The sequence below is a fragment of the Diadema antillarum genome, unplaced genomic scaffold (assembly GCF_040938485.1).
Source record: "Diadema antillarum isolate AM-2024a unplaced genomic scaffold, OU_Dant_1.0 seq00000825_RagTag, whole genome shotgun sequence".
Lineage (NCBI taxonomy): Eukaryota > Metazoa > Echinodermata > Echinoidea > Diadematoida > Diadematidae > Diadema > Diadema antillarum.
In genome coordinates this window covers 95,682-112,243 of record NW_027271702.1, presented here as the reverse complement: position 1 = coordinate 112,243, position 16,562 = coordinate 95,682, and the positions used below count along the sequence as shown (strand labels likewise).

Below are 16,562 nucleotides of genomic sequence, written 5' to 3'. Positions count from 1 at the left end.
AAGAACATTTTGCCCAAATTCAGATGACCAATTCCTTTGAGCATCATCCATGCAAAATTCCCTCTCTTTTTTGTACTCATATCAGATTTAAAGTGATATTAGGTGAGTTTAGAGCAAAGCATGTGATAAAAGCTTGCATATGACAGCAAAGGCATCACAAATATGTGTTGATATGGTGATACAAGGCAACATACATTTCCACAGATGTGGTCTGACAACATCGGTACACAATGCTGGGAGGTGCATACTTTCCTACATTGCTGTTCCGGCAAAAGGCTACTACTTGCTCAATAAATAACACTAGTTGGTTTCTTTTCTTCATTTCCTTACCCATTTCTCATAGAATTTATGCACCTGTACCACATACGCAGCTTTACCGGCAATTGAGCAAGACAAAGAGGTACCATTTCAAGCACTGTTGATTTGATGAATTCAGTTCACATAATTGTACTGCCATATGACACTGAAATGATTGCGACACAAAACTGTAGTATATCAAGCTGGACTCTGGGCAAGTCCAGAAACCATGTGCTATGAGGTGGCCACTGCGTCATTTACACCAGCTTCTTCGCTGCCCGCAACTTTCTCCTCCGCTTTCGGTGCCTTGACTTCGCCGGTAGTGTCCGCCTTGTCTTTGTGCTTGTGGACCTTCCACACAGCCAGATTAAGGCCTTCTCGATTTCGGGCCACTTCCACGGCAAAAAACTGGACTCTGGTCACTGGATCGAATGGGAACCAAGGAGAAACCAAACTGATGAGGACATGCCAAGCGTCAAAACAAAATGCTTCTAAAACCAACATCTTAATGATAATGAGAATTTGTGTACAACTAAATCGCACTTAAAGATATACATGTATGTGAATGAGCTTTAAGGGAGTGGCATCAAAGAGAGCTAATGCCTGGAGTTGAAGTCAGATGCCAGCAAACCTTGCAAATATTAAAAAACACTGTACTAGGGCTTTCTATAGCTCAGTCGGTAGAGCATCAGGCTAGCATGCAGAGGTCTCGGGTTTGAATCCTGTTGGAATCCCATTTTCTTTGCTCATTTTTTCACCAATAAAATATTAAAGAAATTACATGGGGACAATATTACATAAAACAGTAGAACAGAATGCCATGTGAGATTACCCGGTATTTTTGACCAAGCATTCTGAGCTTTGACGAGGTCATTTAGAAAAACTTGAAACTGTCCATATCTTGTGGTAATAAAAAAAATCCTTTCAAATATTCTGAATCCAGATGGTACATCAGGAACACTGTCAAAAGGAGAGATTTGGTCCTTGGTCCATTTCTGACCTTCCCTGAGAATTCAATTTTAAATCTTATGCATAAAGTTGCTAATAAACCAACAGACATTGTATGAAATTACCACTAATCTCATTAAAAGAGGCCATCATCCCCATCATTGAAAAGCACATGTTATAATACAAACTGAAATGTTGAAAAAAAAAAATGAAAAAAAAAAAAACCTAGATCATAGTAGTGCTCAGATCACTACCTACAACTAACCATTTACTTTGCCAAGTGTAAAATTCCATAAACATTTATCCAAATGCATTCACAAGTTGTTGCATTTGCCTACATTGAAAAAACCTTAGCCACCTTGGCAGAGGTAATTATAATGTGTAGAATAGCATTATTTCAGTTCAGTCCAGTATTATTTCTGCATTGGCACTGGATATGATTTTTTTTTTTCAAAGACATATTTATAAGACAACAAATAAAACACACAATTGTATAGGACATCAAGAAAGTAATACATATTTGTAATGCAAACCCTAGTCTCAATGATGCTGCAATCACCCATTCAAAAAGTTAAGCGAAATAAAAATAAAATGACTACATGGGCATGACTACCATGACACATAAGATGGGGTTTTCATATGATCACCTCACTCTCCTGTACTTGAACACAAAAATATCAGAACAATTTGTCCTCTGATTTTGCAATCAAATACCCAAATGTTTTGGTTAGTAAAAGATAAGCATACAAGTTTTTTCTCTGAGTTCATTTCATAAGAAGATAATGTTTAACAAATCAGCACGCAGCTCTACCTTAGATTTTTATCCAATGAAGCAAACACCTCATATCATTTGGTAGCAACTTATATTTCTCTTGTGGGAAAAGAAATAACTTAAAGCCCCACCAAAAACAAAACAAAAACAAAAACAAAACAAAACCATACCTGAAAGCCCCAGAACAAAATTAATTTATGTCAAATTTTGAAGATACACCTACAGCTACACCACTTCATTTGTGTTAAAGACTGAATATCAGAGCTGATCTAACCTTAGGACTGGAATTTCACTTAACCCATTGAGGACGGGCAGATTTTGCTACAAAACACACTTCCCATAGACACCTGTCTGAGTATAATAGGGACTAGTCTTCAACGGGATGAAGGTCCTCTTACCAAATACTGTGTTTTCCTCCGTATAGCCAGACTTGCAGTCAAGCCTCAGTAGAGTGCCAAAGTTGAAATCTTTGATGGTCCCGTCAAAGTGATTGCAGAATGGCCGCCATTTCTAGAGGAAAAAATGAATTCTTCGTACCGTTATTCACTGGCAACAACATTTTAATGAAACATGGCGGTGTACACAAAGTGCAAGAGAAAACTGAAAAGGGATAGCTATGATGTCAGAAAAGCTTTGATTTCTCCTAATCTGTAATGTGTTTGTATTCAATATTTGACAAACAATACACCTGTACAATGTATAAAAATACGCCAAACTGTGGGTAAACAGTTCAAACCCAATACTCCAAGACAAACTCTGTCCCTTGTTAAGAACCTAAATCCCCATTTCCTAAATCCAAAACATCTTATAACTATTACAATTTGTCATCATTTTCTTTTAGGTATATTTCTACCAAGTATCATCATGTAATTCTTGATGACTATCTTCTGTTTATCAAAACACATACTTAACCTACATACACCCGACTTAAAATTCTGGCTTATTCTGCAGTTAAGAATGGTAAAAAAAAATAAAGGTTGAAACATTCCAAGTGAAAAAACCATACTGGTTTTTAAATCATTACTACAATCTTTACTTGCATCATACCTCTGGTTACGGCTGATGATAATTCTTTATTATTACTGATGTAGTAACATGCACTTCTTCCAGGATGAACACAGACAACCTTCTATTGATATATTTCTGTACAAACTACCGGTATATATATATATTTGGAGAATTGTCTGCAGGCTGGGAAGGAAAGGGCAGAAATAAAGAATTTGATCATCTTGTGGTCTGATTTTTGACCATAATACAATGCTCTATCAAACATGAGCAAGTACAATGTATGTGCTCAGCACCCACATTGTACAAGCTCAAAATGTCAACATTAATACAAATGCCTTTTCAAGGTGCTCATTATTTTATGAACCATTAATGCATTGTTTTCTCTTGGCGTACACTCTAGAGTGCTTTTCTTCGCTGAATAAAACATGAGAAAAGCAGTAAACAAATCAAATCAAAACCGAACTGGCACTGTGTTCTGCCCACACATACCCTCTTTGCCGTATCACTTTTGAGCTCGTCTACCTGGAGCACTTCAATGTTCATGTCGGGGAAGTCGTGCCGGAAGTGTTTGTAGAGTTCGTCATCGTGCTTGGTCAGCCTCAGTTGTCTGGAATCTACTGATGAAACCAACTACAGACATGAAAGATGTACAGGAAGAAATATCACATGTTATCATTGATACGCATATACATGGCCAATTCTCTTATTCATTACACTGACATAGCTTATCACATTTTGAAAAGGTGAGATGCTGTCTTTAAAATACCCATTGCTATTAAAACATAGGTTGATGGAAGATACTCCAATACAGTGTGACTCTCTAGTATCACAATTGAGATTTTTTTTAAAATTGTGTTATAATTATACTGTAAAACAAGGAATTTTCGCGTGCACTTTAATTTCGCGAATTTCGCGAGCGCCAAGATTCCCGAAATTAAAATGCACGCGAAAGTCCATGTTTGCATTATATGCATTGAACGCCAGTGGTACTTCGCGAAAATTTCATGCCACGAAAAAGGCTGTGGGCTCCAATTCGCGAAAAATTCATGCCGCGAATATTTCATGTTTTACAGTATATATATATATATATATATATATATAGAGTGTGAGAAGGGGTATCGACCATCGACCATATATATATATATATATATATATATATATTCTTTCACCATATTGATAAAATACATTTGGAAATTCAGTTACAGCAAAGAATATGTTTAATTTAGAATGCTGTGGAAACTGCAGAAATTTCATAGTATAAAAGTCTGCTACAAACTTACAAAAAAAGAGATTCACTCATTTTTTTTTTCTTCATACTCCCTCTAATTTCCGCACTTACGCTGAGTGGAAGATATGATACTTACATTGAAGTAGGTTTCTGCATGGTGGTAGGCTTGCATGGCCCATGCCATTTCTACCTCTTCCTGCAAGGAAATAAAATATTCACAAATACATAGCATACTTGTGAAAAAAAACAACAACAATACATTCTCTCTGCAGGCACCCTGTATCACTGAAATGTGCATCCACACTGTCATGTAATATGCTTTTTCCTCCAACGCTGTATTCAACCTCCCGAATCGCTTTGTTTGATTATCATCCGGGCCTTGCCAGTTGTGACATTGTGAATATTGTTGTCTATATATCTACGAATGTGATTGTCTGTGCAAACAAAACATCACACGGCCCCATTGCCACGGAGCATGGTTGTTTCACCATACTATTCCTTGTAAGTTGAAGTTGGTCACTCTTATCAAAGGGGTACAGGATTTACAACATTAAATAATGAACATACTCTTTGATTTTCCGATTGGAAAAAAATTGGAACCATACTAACATGCCACCAATTTCTATCATACATTGTAGCTTACAGAATCCATGTGTGCTCTGTTAGTAAACTGTATCATCAAGAGGAACTTTACATTTCAAAGTGAAACAGTTCACATCAAATAATCTAAATATATTATCCATCTATCCACAAATCCTTTACATTGGCACAATCTTATACTTTAAAAATACAGTGTAGTTTAATTGCCCAAACGCTCAAGAAGAAAGTTCGTAACTCTGCTCATTGCATTCATTCAAATTTGGAGGCTTGACTTACAGTTACTTTGTTGGTCTCTCTTCAGATCTGCTTTAAATACTTCTAGTTTTTATCAGACACATGAAAGCTGTAATCATGGGGACTTCTACTGTGGGATAATCTTTACTCACGTTGTTTCCATAATTGTCGCCCGCCATGGTTACAACTTCCAAATCACAACCAAGAAAGCTCAATGGTTATCCTGCATCTGGAAGAAAGGAGTGAATGTAGAATGGATGAAAGAGCATTAAACAGAGCTATTGCTTCTTCCATAAATTCCTATCAATCCTATCTCCTGAAATCAATATGTAGGAGTAAAATCAATTGTACACACATTTTCTATCAAAAGATAAGAGAATGTTAGGAAACCAGAAGCTGCTGACAACTAGAAAACTAGCTTGGAGCATCATTCAAGATGGTCATGAAGTGTCACTACTGATAGTCCTGGCCAGGTTGAGAATTGATGCAATAGCTGTAAAGGGGAGGGATCAGTAGATTGGAATTTCAGAACCTTTTTTCCCTCCGTTGTGTAACACCAAGCAAAATACTAGATTCATGGTTCATTCAATATCAATCTGATCTCTTTCCATTGAAGCCACACATAGTTATCAGCACATGATCAACAAACTATTTAATGTAATGCACATGAAAGAGTTCATCAGACTTGTTTGCTTCAATATTGTGATTTTTTTTTTATTGCCTTTCTTTCTAGGTTGATTTACATGACAATAAACATAAAGCAGTAATCTATGCCATTACAGAGTCCTTGGAATAGTTAATCATAACTAAGAAATGAATCACACTGGCTCCGTTCTGTTCTTGCATGGTCTATATCATCAAGTACATAGCTCCAACGAAAAAGAAAAACCCTTATAGCTCACTACACATGTACACAGTATATTTTGCAGTGTTGTCATACTTGTATCTTTGGAAATTGTGCAAGTCAACTGATGCACTGTATTAACCTATCACATACTGTAATATACACAGTATATTTTGCAGTGTCCTTGTTCTGGTATCTTTTAAAATTGTACTAGTCAACTTATAGCAATAATTGGGAAAGTAATGATTCATACAAATAATGCCCCCCCCCCCCCCCCAAACAGTTAGCAGATAACACCCATTTGTGGCACTCCCATCTCAGTCCATAGTATACAAACATACTTTGCCTTGAGAGTTTCTGGTTAAAACTATAGGCAGAGGTAATTTAAAAATAGTATGATTCACCGAGGGGTGCAGGCCCGAAGTTAATGGTACTTTTGGAAGCACCGCACCAAGGCCAAAAATTAGTTTTAACCAGAAACTCGAAATTAGGCAGAGTGGACGTATGTATATATATTTCATATTTTGGATCAAAAATTTAAACAAACTAAGAGGATTTTGTGAGGCAAGAAGTTGTTTGGTGGATGCGATGTTGTGGAAAGATCCTAAACTGACCATACAAAGCAGCTCAAGATTGTCAGAATTACTTTTTTTTTTTTTGCGATGTCACAATTGTTTTGTGAGAAATTGTTTTATGTACATTTCACAGAGTGACAGTTCAAAGCAGTATGCGATGTCAGAATTACTTTGTGATGTCAAAATTGTTTTGTTAGAAATTGTTACATTTCACATACATTGTAGTGGTGGTACGAAGCAGCATATGATTCCAGAATTGCTTTATGACATTACTTCACATACATACAGTAGCCTACCTACTAAATATTTGAAAAATTATCATATGCATACAAAAGATGTCACTTTGCAAATAGTACGCCATGGATTGTCAAACATGCCAACAATCTGACATCGCTGAAAATAACATATGCATAATCATGTGAAGCTCTTTCAACCAATCACTAGACTGTACTAGAGAGAGGATAAATTTCTGATCCAAAATACAATATAAAATACCCACTACCAGGGCCACTGCACTGACTGTACTGCCACATCATAGCACAGCTTCTAGATCATAGGATCTAGGGGTATACATCTAGAGTAGACAGAAAAATCCGTCTGCCCAGAGGAGTAATATTTTATCATTTTTTTTTACTTTCCAATGCCCCCACTGCTCTCCTCCATAAGGTGGGGATTCCATAAAGCCAGACGTAGCTAGTCCTATCCCTGACGACAAGATAAGATACAGACCGAGCGATCTTTCGGTCAAATTAGACACAGCTGCCTTTACTGGCAGAACTGATTTGTTGTATTTTAGGCCTAACATGATTACATACAGTATGAACCATAAAAAATGGGTGAATAGGGACAAGTTTAATGTTCTCATGATTGTATATTTTTTTCATGCAGCCCAAAGACTCAATCTTATGTGGGGATTTTATGTCCATGGCACTGTCCCTTTTGACCCGAATTCAGGGTCAATAGGGAAAAGACTAGTTTTGATCCCCTCCCCCCCCCCCAAAAAAAAAAACAGTTTGGAGGCAGTTTTTCCAATCCATCCAATAGATTGGATTAAGGTACACCAAGAGAGTTTAAAAATAATATACAAACATTTCAGAGCAATCTACTCCATCGTTAAATCAATCTTTAAAAAAAAATTGCAACAAAATGAGCGGACATACAAGAATGTGACCCATCGGGTCAAAGGTTAAGATTGGACAATAAGTCAAAACTTTATTAATCCATTGGATTGCACTAAAATATCAACCCACTTCTTCTCCAAGTGGCAAATCATACTGTACAATGTTAATCATACACTCTAGATTCAATGATACTTATATATCTACGATGTCAGGGTATTTCGGGGGTTCTTACGGTATTTGTAATCTGGCACCTGAAGTATGGGTCTGACCCAAACAGATGTGTTAATGGTGTCAAAACATGTAGGAGACAGAGAAAAAGGTCACCAATGTGAAATACAAGATCAAAAGTCCTTGTCTGTCTTAGGCAGAGAAAAAATTCCTAGAGGGTGGCAGGGATGCCAAGTTCAAAAAATTTTTATGAGTAAGATTTTCATGACTCGGCATCTCGGCACACGAATGTGTGCGCGAGCGAGGATGTGGGAGGGGTTTTTCCCCCCTGTGGCCTCCCATAGTAGGGAGCTTTTTCAATTTTTAGCTCTTAATGGTGCGATCAGGTACATACTTAACTGTTAAGTGACTATTTTTTACTTATTTTGAAAGACAAAAGGGAAATAACATACGTTCAATTGCAACTATCACTTTAATCTTTTGAGCTAATGTATGCTCATTATTACAGGCCCAAGTTGCAGACTTTGCCCGATGCCTGATAAAAATGGGTGCCATGCATGAGATCATGAGATGGCCCCTAAATGCTGGAGTCTCACGCAGAATGCGAGAGACTTGGTAGCTCTGGGGTGGGTGGGGTGGGGTTCCCTGACCCTTCTTGCCCTAATTAGGGACAAGACAGCAAAGTTCACTCTCATATCTATGAATCATACAAAAGTGAAGCCACATTACCCATGATCTTATGGCTCTCTTATGAACAGATTTTTTTTTAAATCACACTTTTGGAAATAGCTGGACATAACAAACATTTCAGGACAATTCATGACATTATAATTAATCATAAAGAAAGTTTAAAGGGCCAATCAAACAAAACAATGATGTCCCTATCCACCCCCATCTGAAGTTTTGCCCAAGACAAGATAAAATATGCCGTCATAAATTCCTGTTGGAATAATTATTTCAAATTCTAAGGTGTGGTGTAGGACCTAACAGGCTAGGTTCATGTACATTTTCAGCGAATTTCGTCAATCAATGGCCACAGGAGCAGAAAAGTTTTGACCACCTTGATTTTTTGTGTGTGTGTGATATTTTTGAAAACTTTTTATTTGGACCTCCTGTACTCTTGAAGAATTTTTTTCACATTAGGTAGAGTAAAACCACCAGTTTTCAGACACTTTCCTGCAACATTTGTTCAACTCAAATAATACATACAAAGTTACATCTACAACAATGTATGTCAAATATATCAAACTACTGTAAAAGTGGATATTTTCGCGTGACTAATTTTTCGCGCTTCGCCGGGTAAGTAGAGATTCGCGTGTTTTTATTTGCGCGCTAGTTTCTGGTTGCGCGAAATGCGTGAAAATTTCAACACCGCGAAAATTTCCACTTTTACAGTACTTTTTCTCAATGTTGATTTTGTTAAATACATCATAAAATTTCACAAAATCCCAAAATATTATCACCTCGAAAATTCCCCAGAATCTGTACGGCCTCTCCAGAATTCAGACGCGCGCTATGCGCCTTCAATGTCAATACGCACACAAGGCCAATGAAAAATGCGCCGCGCCATACCTTTTAGCACTTTTTCAGCGACCCTGATTCTTAACGCCAGACTTCATTCACGTGTGTTTTGGAAAATTTGCGCCGATTCTGTGTTTTTGATGGCGAAATTTAGCATTTTAGATGGGTTTTGGGAGGTGACTAAGGCATTTTCCTGTTGTGAACAACAGTGCCAGTATGTGAAACGATGTGATATGTGTGTGTTGGGACAATAGAATTTGCTGGCTTGTGATAAAGTGCATTAATAGGTGTCCGTATTCTGGAGGCTGACCGAAAACTGGGGGTTTTACCCTAGACCACTTTCTGGACAAGTGTTGGATAGGCCTACAGATGGTCCTTCAATCCTGTGAAAAAAAAAAAGAAAAGAAAAAAAGTTCAAGAAAATATGAAATAGACTATGCAGATTCACAAAACTTTCCTTGATTTTGTCCCTGTTCACCCCATTTTACGGAAACAGAAATTATTTATAATTATAGACTACTGTAAAAGTGTTGAAATTTCTGTGCATTTTGCACAACCAGAAACTAGCGCGAAAATGAACACACGCGAATATTTCTGCTTGCCATATGTTCCAGTGCAGTAGTCACTGGTAACTGATGTCTTCATCATGTGGAATTAAAGGACAAGTTCACCTTCATAAACATAAGGATTGAGAAAATGCAACAATATTAGTAGAACACATCAGGGAAAGTTTGAGGAAAATTGGACAATCGATGCAAAAGTTATGAATTTTTTAAATTTTTGTGTTGGAAGCGCTGGATGAGGAGACTACTACAGCTTGTGAGTCATATGCGTACAACAGTATAAAGAAAATGTAAAAGAAAATTCAACATATTTTCACTTTCTTCGCATAATAAAAGAGCACTTGACTTGCCTCTTTATAAAGGCAGGGGGAATAATATTACCCATAACATTTGTCGGTAACGAGTCAGGGGAATGTGTACTTTTTTCAAAAGATGGAATTTTGTGAAATTCTCCTTATATTTTCCTTATATTGTTGTACGCATGTGACATCTAAGTTATTCATACACTGCAGTAGTCTTCTCATCCAGCGGGTACTGCACAAAAACTTCAAAAATTCATAACTTTTGAACAGATTGTCTGATTCTCCTCAAACTTTCAATGATGCGTTCTACTAATATTGCTACATTCTCTCAATCCTTATGTTTATGAAGGTGAACTTGTCCTTTAAAAACACACGAAACTCATTTTTAGTCTTCTACTCTTACCCAGGCCAGCAGGGTGCGAAAAATTACTCACGCAAAAATATCCACTTTTACAGTAGTTGAATATTCTACATAAGAACGGCAATCAGTGATTTACATTTACTCAATCATGACTACCGTCACTTACTTTATAAGACTTGGTTTCAATTTATTATTTGAGTTACCTGTATCGCTAAGACTTAAGAGCATGGATCACGGATCTATGTTGCCGTTGGTCTTTGATGTGGATAAGCGCATCAAGTGCTAGCACTAGCAGGACAGTCGACAGACAGACCGACAGGTGACAGGTGTCGTGTAGGACCCCTGTGTAGGCCCGGCTCTAGTCCAGGATATGGAAACTCTCTCTGTCTTACTTTCCGTATCTCAGTGGAATCCTCGATGGACGATGATCTGTGAGCACGACGAGCTTTTTATGCTCTTGGACTTGGTCTGAAGGGCAATTTGTAGTTCGAATGGACTATTGTAATATCACAGCGTGCAAAGCACCCTTTTTTTAGTTTCACTTGACAAAACCACATGCTCACGCGGCCATATCGGTTCTATTTCACATCGAGTGTGGCTGTCGCGACGTCGTCGTCTTCGGATCCGCACTCGTACTACTCACTCTGATCTCTATCTATGCAGGGAGGTGAGACCTCCCTGATCTATGCATGCCCAATCCCCCAACGCAGCAGTTCCGGATTCCCATAACATTCAGTGCAGTAGGCTACGACGAGGCCACTAAATACAGTGCATGTATCATGTAAACACGTGTGTTTTGTCAGTGCGGCTTCACTCGTAGGATTTGCCAGTATGATTCAAGTGTACCATGATGTATGACTGCCTATGACTGCGCGAACACTTTTTCTTTTTTATATCAATTTTTCAATCATTCAACAATGTTGATATTCATATGGATTACAATTAATTTGATAAGATCTTTGCAATTTTTAAATATGATATATTTACATGAAAACATGAACACAAATAAATTATTACTCTATGTAAAACACGAAAGGCATCAGCCTGAGTTGTGCGGTAGTAGTCTCAATAGCAGGCAGAAGCTGCGACTTTATTATGCGGAGCGGAGCAAGTCAATCAGTTCACCATACACAACGCGTAGACATGGACAGTGGTAGTCTCTAAGCACATCAACGAATGTACGACACTCGATCGCCCCTTCGTAAGTGTACTATGTGCGGAGCGAACAACGCAACGTAATGTTCATCGTGAGATATTGAGAGAAATATCGTTCTTGGGAATATGGAGACCAGTACTATTAACGACGATAAGATACAAGAAGGAATGGTGAGTGTAGATCACTGTATTTTGTCGGTTTAGTGGCAAATCTGTCTCGAGTAAAATGAGTTGCAAACGCGCATAAGCGATCTGAACACATCACGCATAACGGGAGTGCTCGCCTATTTGTATGACTGTGCAATGGTACTTTGTACAAGTCATCAGGGAGATTCAGTTCAGGGTTCGTGCAGTAAAACTAGCTACGGGTTCTGAACGCATTAAAGGGACTGGGGATGAGTGTTCGGTTGTGCAAAACATGCGAAAGAGAAGGTGCTTTGGGTATAAAATGAAAGGTAGATATGTAACTTAACATGTGTGAAAATATCTTGGAAATCGGAATCTTCTCAAATGTTTTAAAAAGCGAAAAACAAAACATACTTTTCTGGAAAAAGACCCTTCGATACGATGGCGATACGTATTTGAATTGCGGAATACTGCTTGTTGACTGCGAACATCAAGCCAACTTACAGCGAAATCAAGCCAACATGCCGAGTGAGCTGCGGAACGACTAGTAGTTATACGTAGAGCAATTGTGGCTAGCTCTACGGCTGGCTGTGCTATGGGCGCGGCGAGCGCTGGCCGCACTTCACTTGCCATAACTCGCATCATCATACACAGTGTCCAGTGCTAGTGCTTCTAAGCTCGAGCTGCTGTACGATCTTGCGTGTTTTCATTTGATGAGAGCGCTAACCTAAAATCAAAGGACTCCTCCTTTTCAGATTCACATGTCCTTCTTCCAAGATATTATGAGAGCTAGTTCTATCGTCAGAAGACTCGGTAGGCTACGTATCCTAAAAGCCATCAAACTCCATTTATTACAAGATTCTTCGTTGAGAAGTACCGAAAGCGGGATAGGTGAATGCGGTAAAGTAATACGTAGCCCGACCAGACGCCGGGCGGACTATATGTACAGCGACTGGGCTGTGCGTGTACGTACATAGAAACTTTTCCGGGTAAGGACGGACACAGCCGGCCCAGCGCTAGGTAGGTCGGTACCATTGTACGCAGTAACTGCCGTGCTTCGCACGGCGTCTGGTCGGGCTACGTAGAAAAAAAAATCAACGAAATCTCAATTTACAATAATTTACAATTCATATAATTATTACATGAAACACAAACGGGTTGTGTTATTACATGTACATGCAATTCAATGCAATCTTCATGGCAAACCCATTTTTTTTTTTCTTTAAAGATTTGAAACACAAGTACCGAGTAGGCCAGAGAATTCGAAGTATCCGGTACAATGTTATATCTAAACTTGCATTAGAACTAACCAATAGTTCATTTTTATTACCGGTACAACTTGTCATGTATTTGTAATTTCATGTGACTTTAATAGTTGTAACATTTATTGTGGATGATTTTCTTCACAATTGACACATGCACATACTAGGTTAGAAAGTTGGTCATTGGTGTGGCTTAGGCCTTACCTATTTTCTGTATAAATAGGGTTAATTGGAATTATTTCACAGATACACACAAAAATGTTGGGAATCAGATCATTTTCAGTCTTCTAGACTGAATAATGTGACACCTGTAATAGTCTAATAACCAATCCAACAATTTCTGAGGCTATCTTATACATTTTCTTATTTATCATATGTACAATGCAACCATGCATGATGCAATGTCTTGTTCACCTATACAAGGAGAAAATCAAGACACAAGGAATAATCTCTTCAAGTCGATTATTTCCACATAGGTCAACAACATTCACTCAGTTTTATCTAGAACCCTGATTGGGTTTTTATCATCAGAACACATTTTTTTCTCATTGGTAAATTGACGCTTAACAATTAGGCCTGTATACACAGGTAATATCTTCTTGTGATATTTCAGTGAATTTAAATCTAACACATTACTTATGTAGGGCTAGGGTTCACTTAGCTCTCTAGCACTCATCACACTAAAAGCAAACTAGGGCAGCACACATGTGTTACTTGGAAGGAGTCCCCTGGCTAACTAACTTGTAGCCAGTTTATTCTTCACATAATTTGGCATGGGTTTACATGTAAATGTGGGTTGTTACATAAATATGCATACACAAAATCAACATAACAAAACATGCAAATAAAGAAACAAAGGTTAAAACTAAATATTCATAATAATATGTAAATGATGTGCAGGCTTGGGTGATTTAGGCATGATTTCAGTATTACAGGGAACAATGGGTGAGAAGTGAAAGAGTGGAAAATGTCATGTGATATGTGGTGTGTCTGTGATACAATTGTAGGTGGGGTGTGTGGATGCATGTGGATGTGAATACCGGTACTACTGTATGTGTGGGTTGACGTATTTATGTGTAGAGGGGTGGTACCTGTAATAAAAGAAGGGGGGATACACTTATAATAAAAGGTTCAAAATAAATCCCTACACTTACGTTATACTACCATGCATAAAAACAAATTTCATTTGCACATATAAATTGCATGTGTACATGGGACCTACATTAGAAGTTGTGTGTACCAGGGTACACTGACCTTACATTTTCTTTTATCTTTGCATGTATATTTGCATTTGGTGTTGCATCATGAGCACAGGTTCTAATTGCAAATGTGCTACATGTATTTAGAAACTGCTCTCACAGTAATGTGATGTGATATACAATGTAGAGATAACAAATCTGTGCTGGCTACTTGCATGTAGGCCTATATCTTTTAAATATAAAATGTCATAATAGAAATAGTTGTAAAGCAAAGATTGCCAATTGACACAGGTAAGGTAATCATTTGCAGAAAAAAAAAGAAAAAAGAAACTGCTCAGCATTCTGTCATTAGTCAATTTGGGCATCTACACATTATACTCCTATCATATTGAACAATTATGATAATAATACTATAACATGTAAATTAAAAGAACCTTACAAATGCAACCACTTTCAAATAACTTGCACATTTGCAGGGAAAAAATATTGAAGTGAAAGTCCAAGAATCAATGTCACAGGGTTATGACTTCAAGTACAAAGAACACTATACTATTTCAGTGTGGAGACCTTCTACATATTGCATTGTCAAAACACAATTGGTTTAGGGTTTGAGCATATACAATTATATCAGTAGAACATCATGTAGGGACCTACCAAAATGTATATTACAATGTATTTTTATATCTATGTGAATGAAAACTGAACATCTTGTTTGAAGCACTTCCAACACATTTGTTTATCAAAATTCATACTTTTTTGGGGGGGCCACAAAATATAGATGCAATGAATATTACAAGGGCACAAACTCCATTTACCACAAAAATATTGTCCTCATAATAATGTGATTTGATAGAGTTATCACAAAATTTTGTGCTGAAAAAGTGTCTTCCAAAATGCTGATGGACAATGCTACTGTGTAGGACCTGCTGTGCCACTTGAATGTAACACATGGCATGATTTCAGTGATCACATAAATGATGAGGATAATAATCATTATGAAGATGATGATAGTAATAAAAAATTAGCAACAACAACAATAGTAGTAGCAGTAATAATAATAATAGTTAGAGCAATAATGAAATGTGTGAAAGGCCCTTCAGTGATGTACACTGTTGTGCATGACAGCCCAGCTTAAGTTCACTTTAAAACACTGATGCAATATTTTATCGTAACGGAGTAATTGTAGTTTTTCACCTCTGAAACACCTGGGAAACACAGGGGGAAAAAAGACCAAATGAAAAACAAGAGACCCGCGGGTCACGCGCTCACCTGAGTATCGCAATTTCACCTTCCATGCATTCTTGCACACTCTTACCTGAGAACATTGGAAACTTTAGGTCTGCATATGGATCCCTCCCCCCCCCCCCTCAACTCGGGGGGGGGGGGGGGGGGGGGGGGGGGTAGAGGGGGGGAGGGGGCAGGCAGTCCTGGATCTGAATCTGCAATTAACAAACTTGGAACTAAAGTCATCAATGTTCAAACTCATGGTATTAACTTTGCTTTATCATTTCTGGTTCTAGAGCAGAAGATTTTAAATATTCCTCAATGTGGGGGGGGGGGGGGGGGGTGGGCCCCCTAGGGGGCCCCCAAGAGGGACATGGTGCCCATTTGAAGGAATTGAGATTCTATCCCCCTAGGGATGCTACCTGCTAAGTTTGGTCAAAATTCATCTTGAGATTTTCAAGAAGAAGATGAACATGTACAATTCAGGCTCCATTACAAGTGTTGGACTTCTCCCCAGCCCTCTCCTGGGTCCTAAGGGCGTGGGGGGGGGGGGGGGGGGGGGGGGGGGGGAATGAATCCGCCAACCCCATGAAAAAAACTTGAAACTACAGTCATCAATGTACTAACTCATAGTATCATCTAAGCCCTATCATTTCTGGTTCTAGAGAAGATTTTTAAAGGTTCCTTAATTTTAGGGGGTTTGGCCCCCTAGGGACCCCCCAGGTGGGCAATGGTGCCCATTTGAACAAATTGAGATCCTATCCCCCTAGGGATGCTACCTACCAAGTTTGGTGAAAATCAGATATGTCGATCTCAAAGTGAAGATGAAAATGTACAATTTAGGCCCCATTAGGACTCCTCCCCACCCCCCTCCCCTGGGTCCTAAGGGGGGCACCCCTGATTCCCCCATGAACAAACTTGAAACTACAGTCATCAATGTACTTACTCATAGTATCAATTAAGCCCTATCACTTCTGGTTCTAGAGAAGAAGATTTTTAAAGATTCCTTAATTTTAGGGTGTTTGGGCCCCCCTGGGGCCCCCCAGGTGGGCCA

General features: G+C 38.3%; 2 protein-coding genes across 2 annotated transcripts in view; one reads left to right on the top strand and one right to left on the bottom strand.

The window, feature by feature from the left end:
• Positions 1 to 456: 456 nt before the first annotated feature.
• On the bottom strand, positions 457 to 10,834 carry LOC139740021 (protein PBDC1-like). Its single transcript, XM_071650619.1, has 6 exons — positions 10,746 to 10,834; positions 5,240 to 5,316; positions 4,390 to 4,449; positions 3,515 to 3,655; positions 2,416 to 2,527; positions 457 to 719 (listed from the first exon to the last, which is right to left on the bottom strand). Exons 2-6 carry the CDS (start codon positions 5,264 to 5,266, stop codon positions 532 to 534), a joined length of 528 nt encoding a protein of 175 aa, XP_071506720.1. The 5' UTR covers positions 5,267 to 5,316; positions 10,746 to 10,834; the 3' UTR covers positions 457 to 531.
• An 845-nt stretch (positions 10,835 to 11,679) lies between these two features.
• Positions 11,680 to 16,562, top strand: part of LOC139740016 (beta-TrCP-like) — an 81,519-nt gene continuing 76,636 nt past the window's right edge. Inside the window, exon 1 of the mRNA XM_071650610.1 lies at positions 11,680 to 11,868. Coding sequence (XP_071506711.1) covers positions 11,824 to 11,868 — 45 coding nt within the window. The 5' untranslated portion in view covers positions 11,680 to 11,823. The remainder of the gene's footprint in view (positions 11,869 to 16,562) is intronic.

Coding starts and splice junctions, on each gene's coding strand:
- LOC139740021 (XM_071650619.1), bottom strand. CDS start 5,266: ATGGCGGGCGACAATTATGGAAACAAC. Junction 3,656..4,389: donor ATGCAGAAACCTACTTCAAT/GTAAGTATCATA, acceptor TCATGTCTGTAG/TTGGTTTCATCAGTAGATTC. Junction 720..2,415: donor GGAGGAAAACACAGTATTTG/GTAAGAGGACCT, acceptor CATTCGATCCAG/TGACCAGAGTCCAGTTTTTT.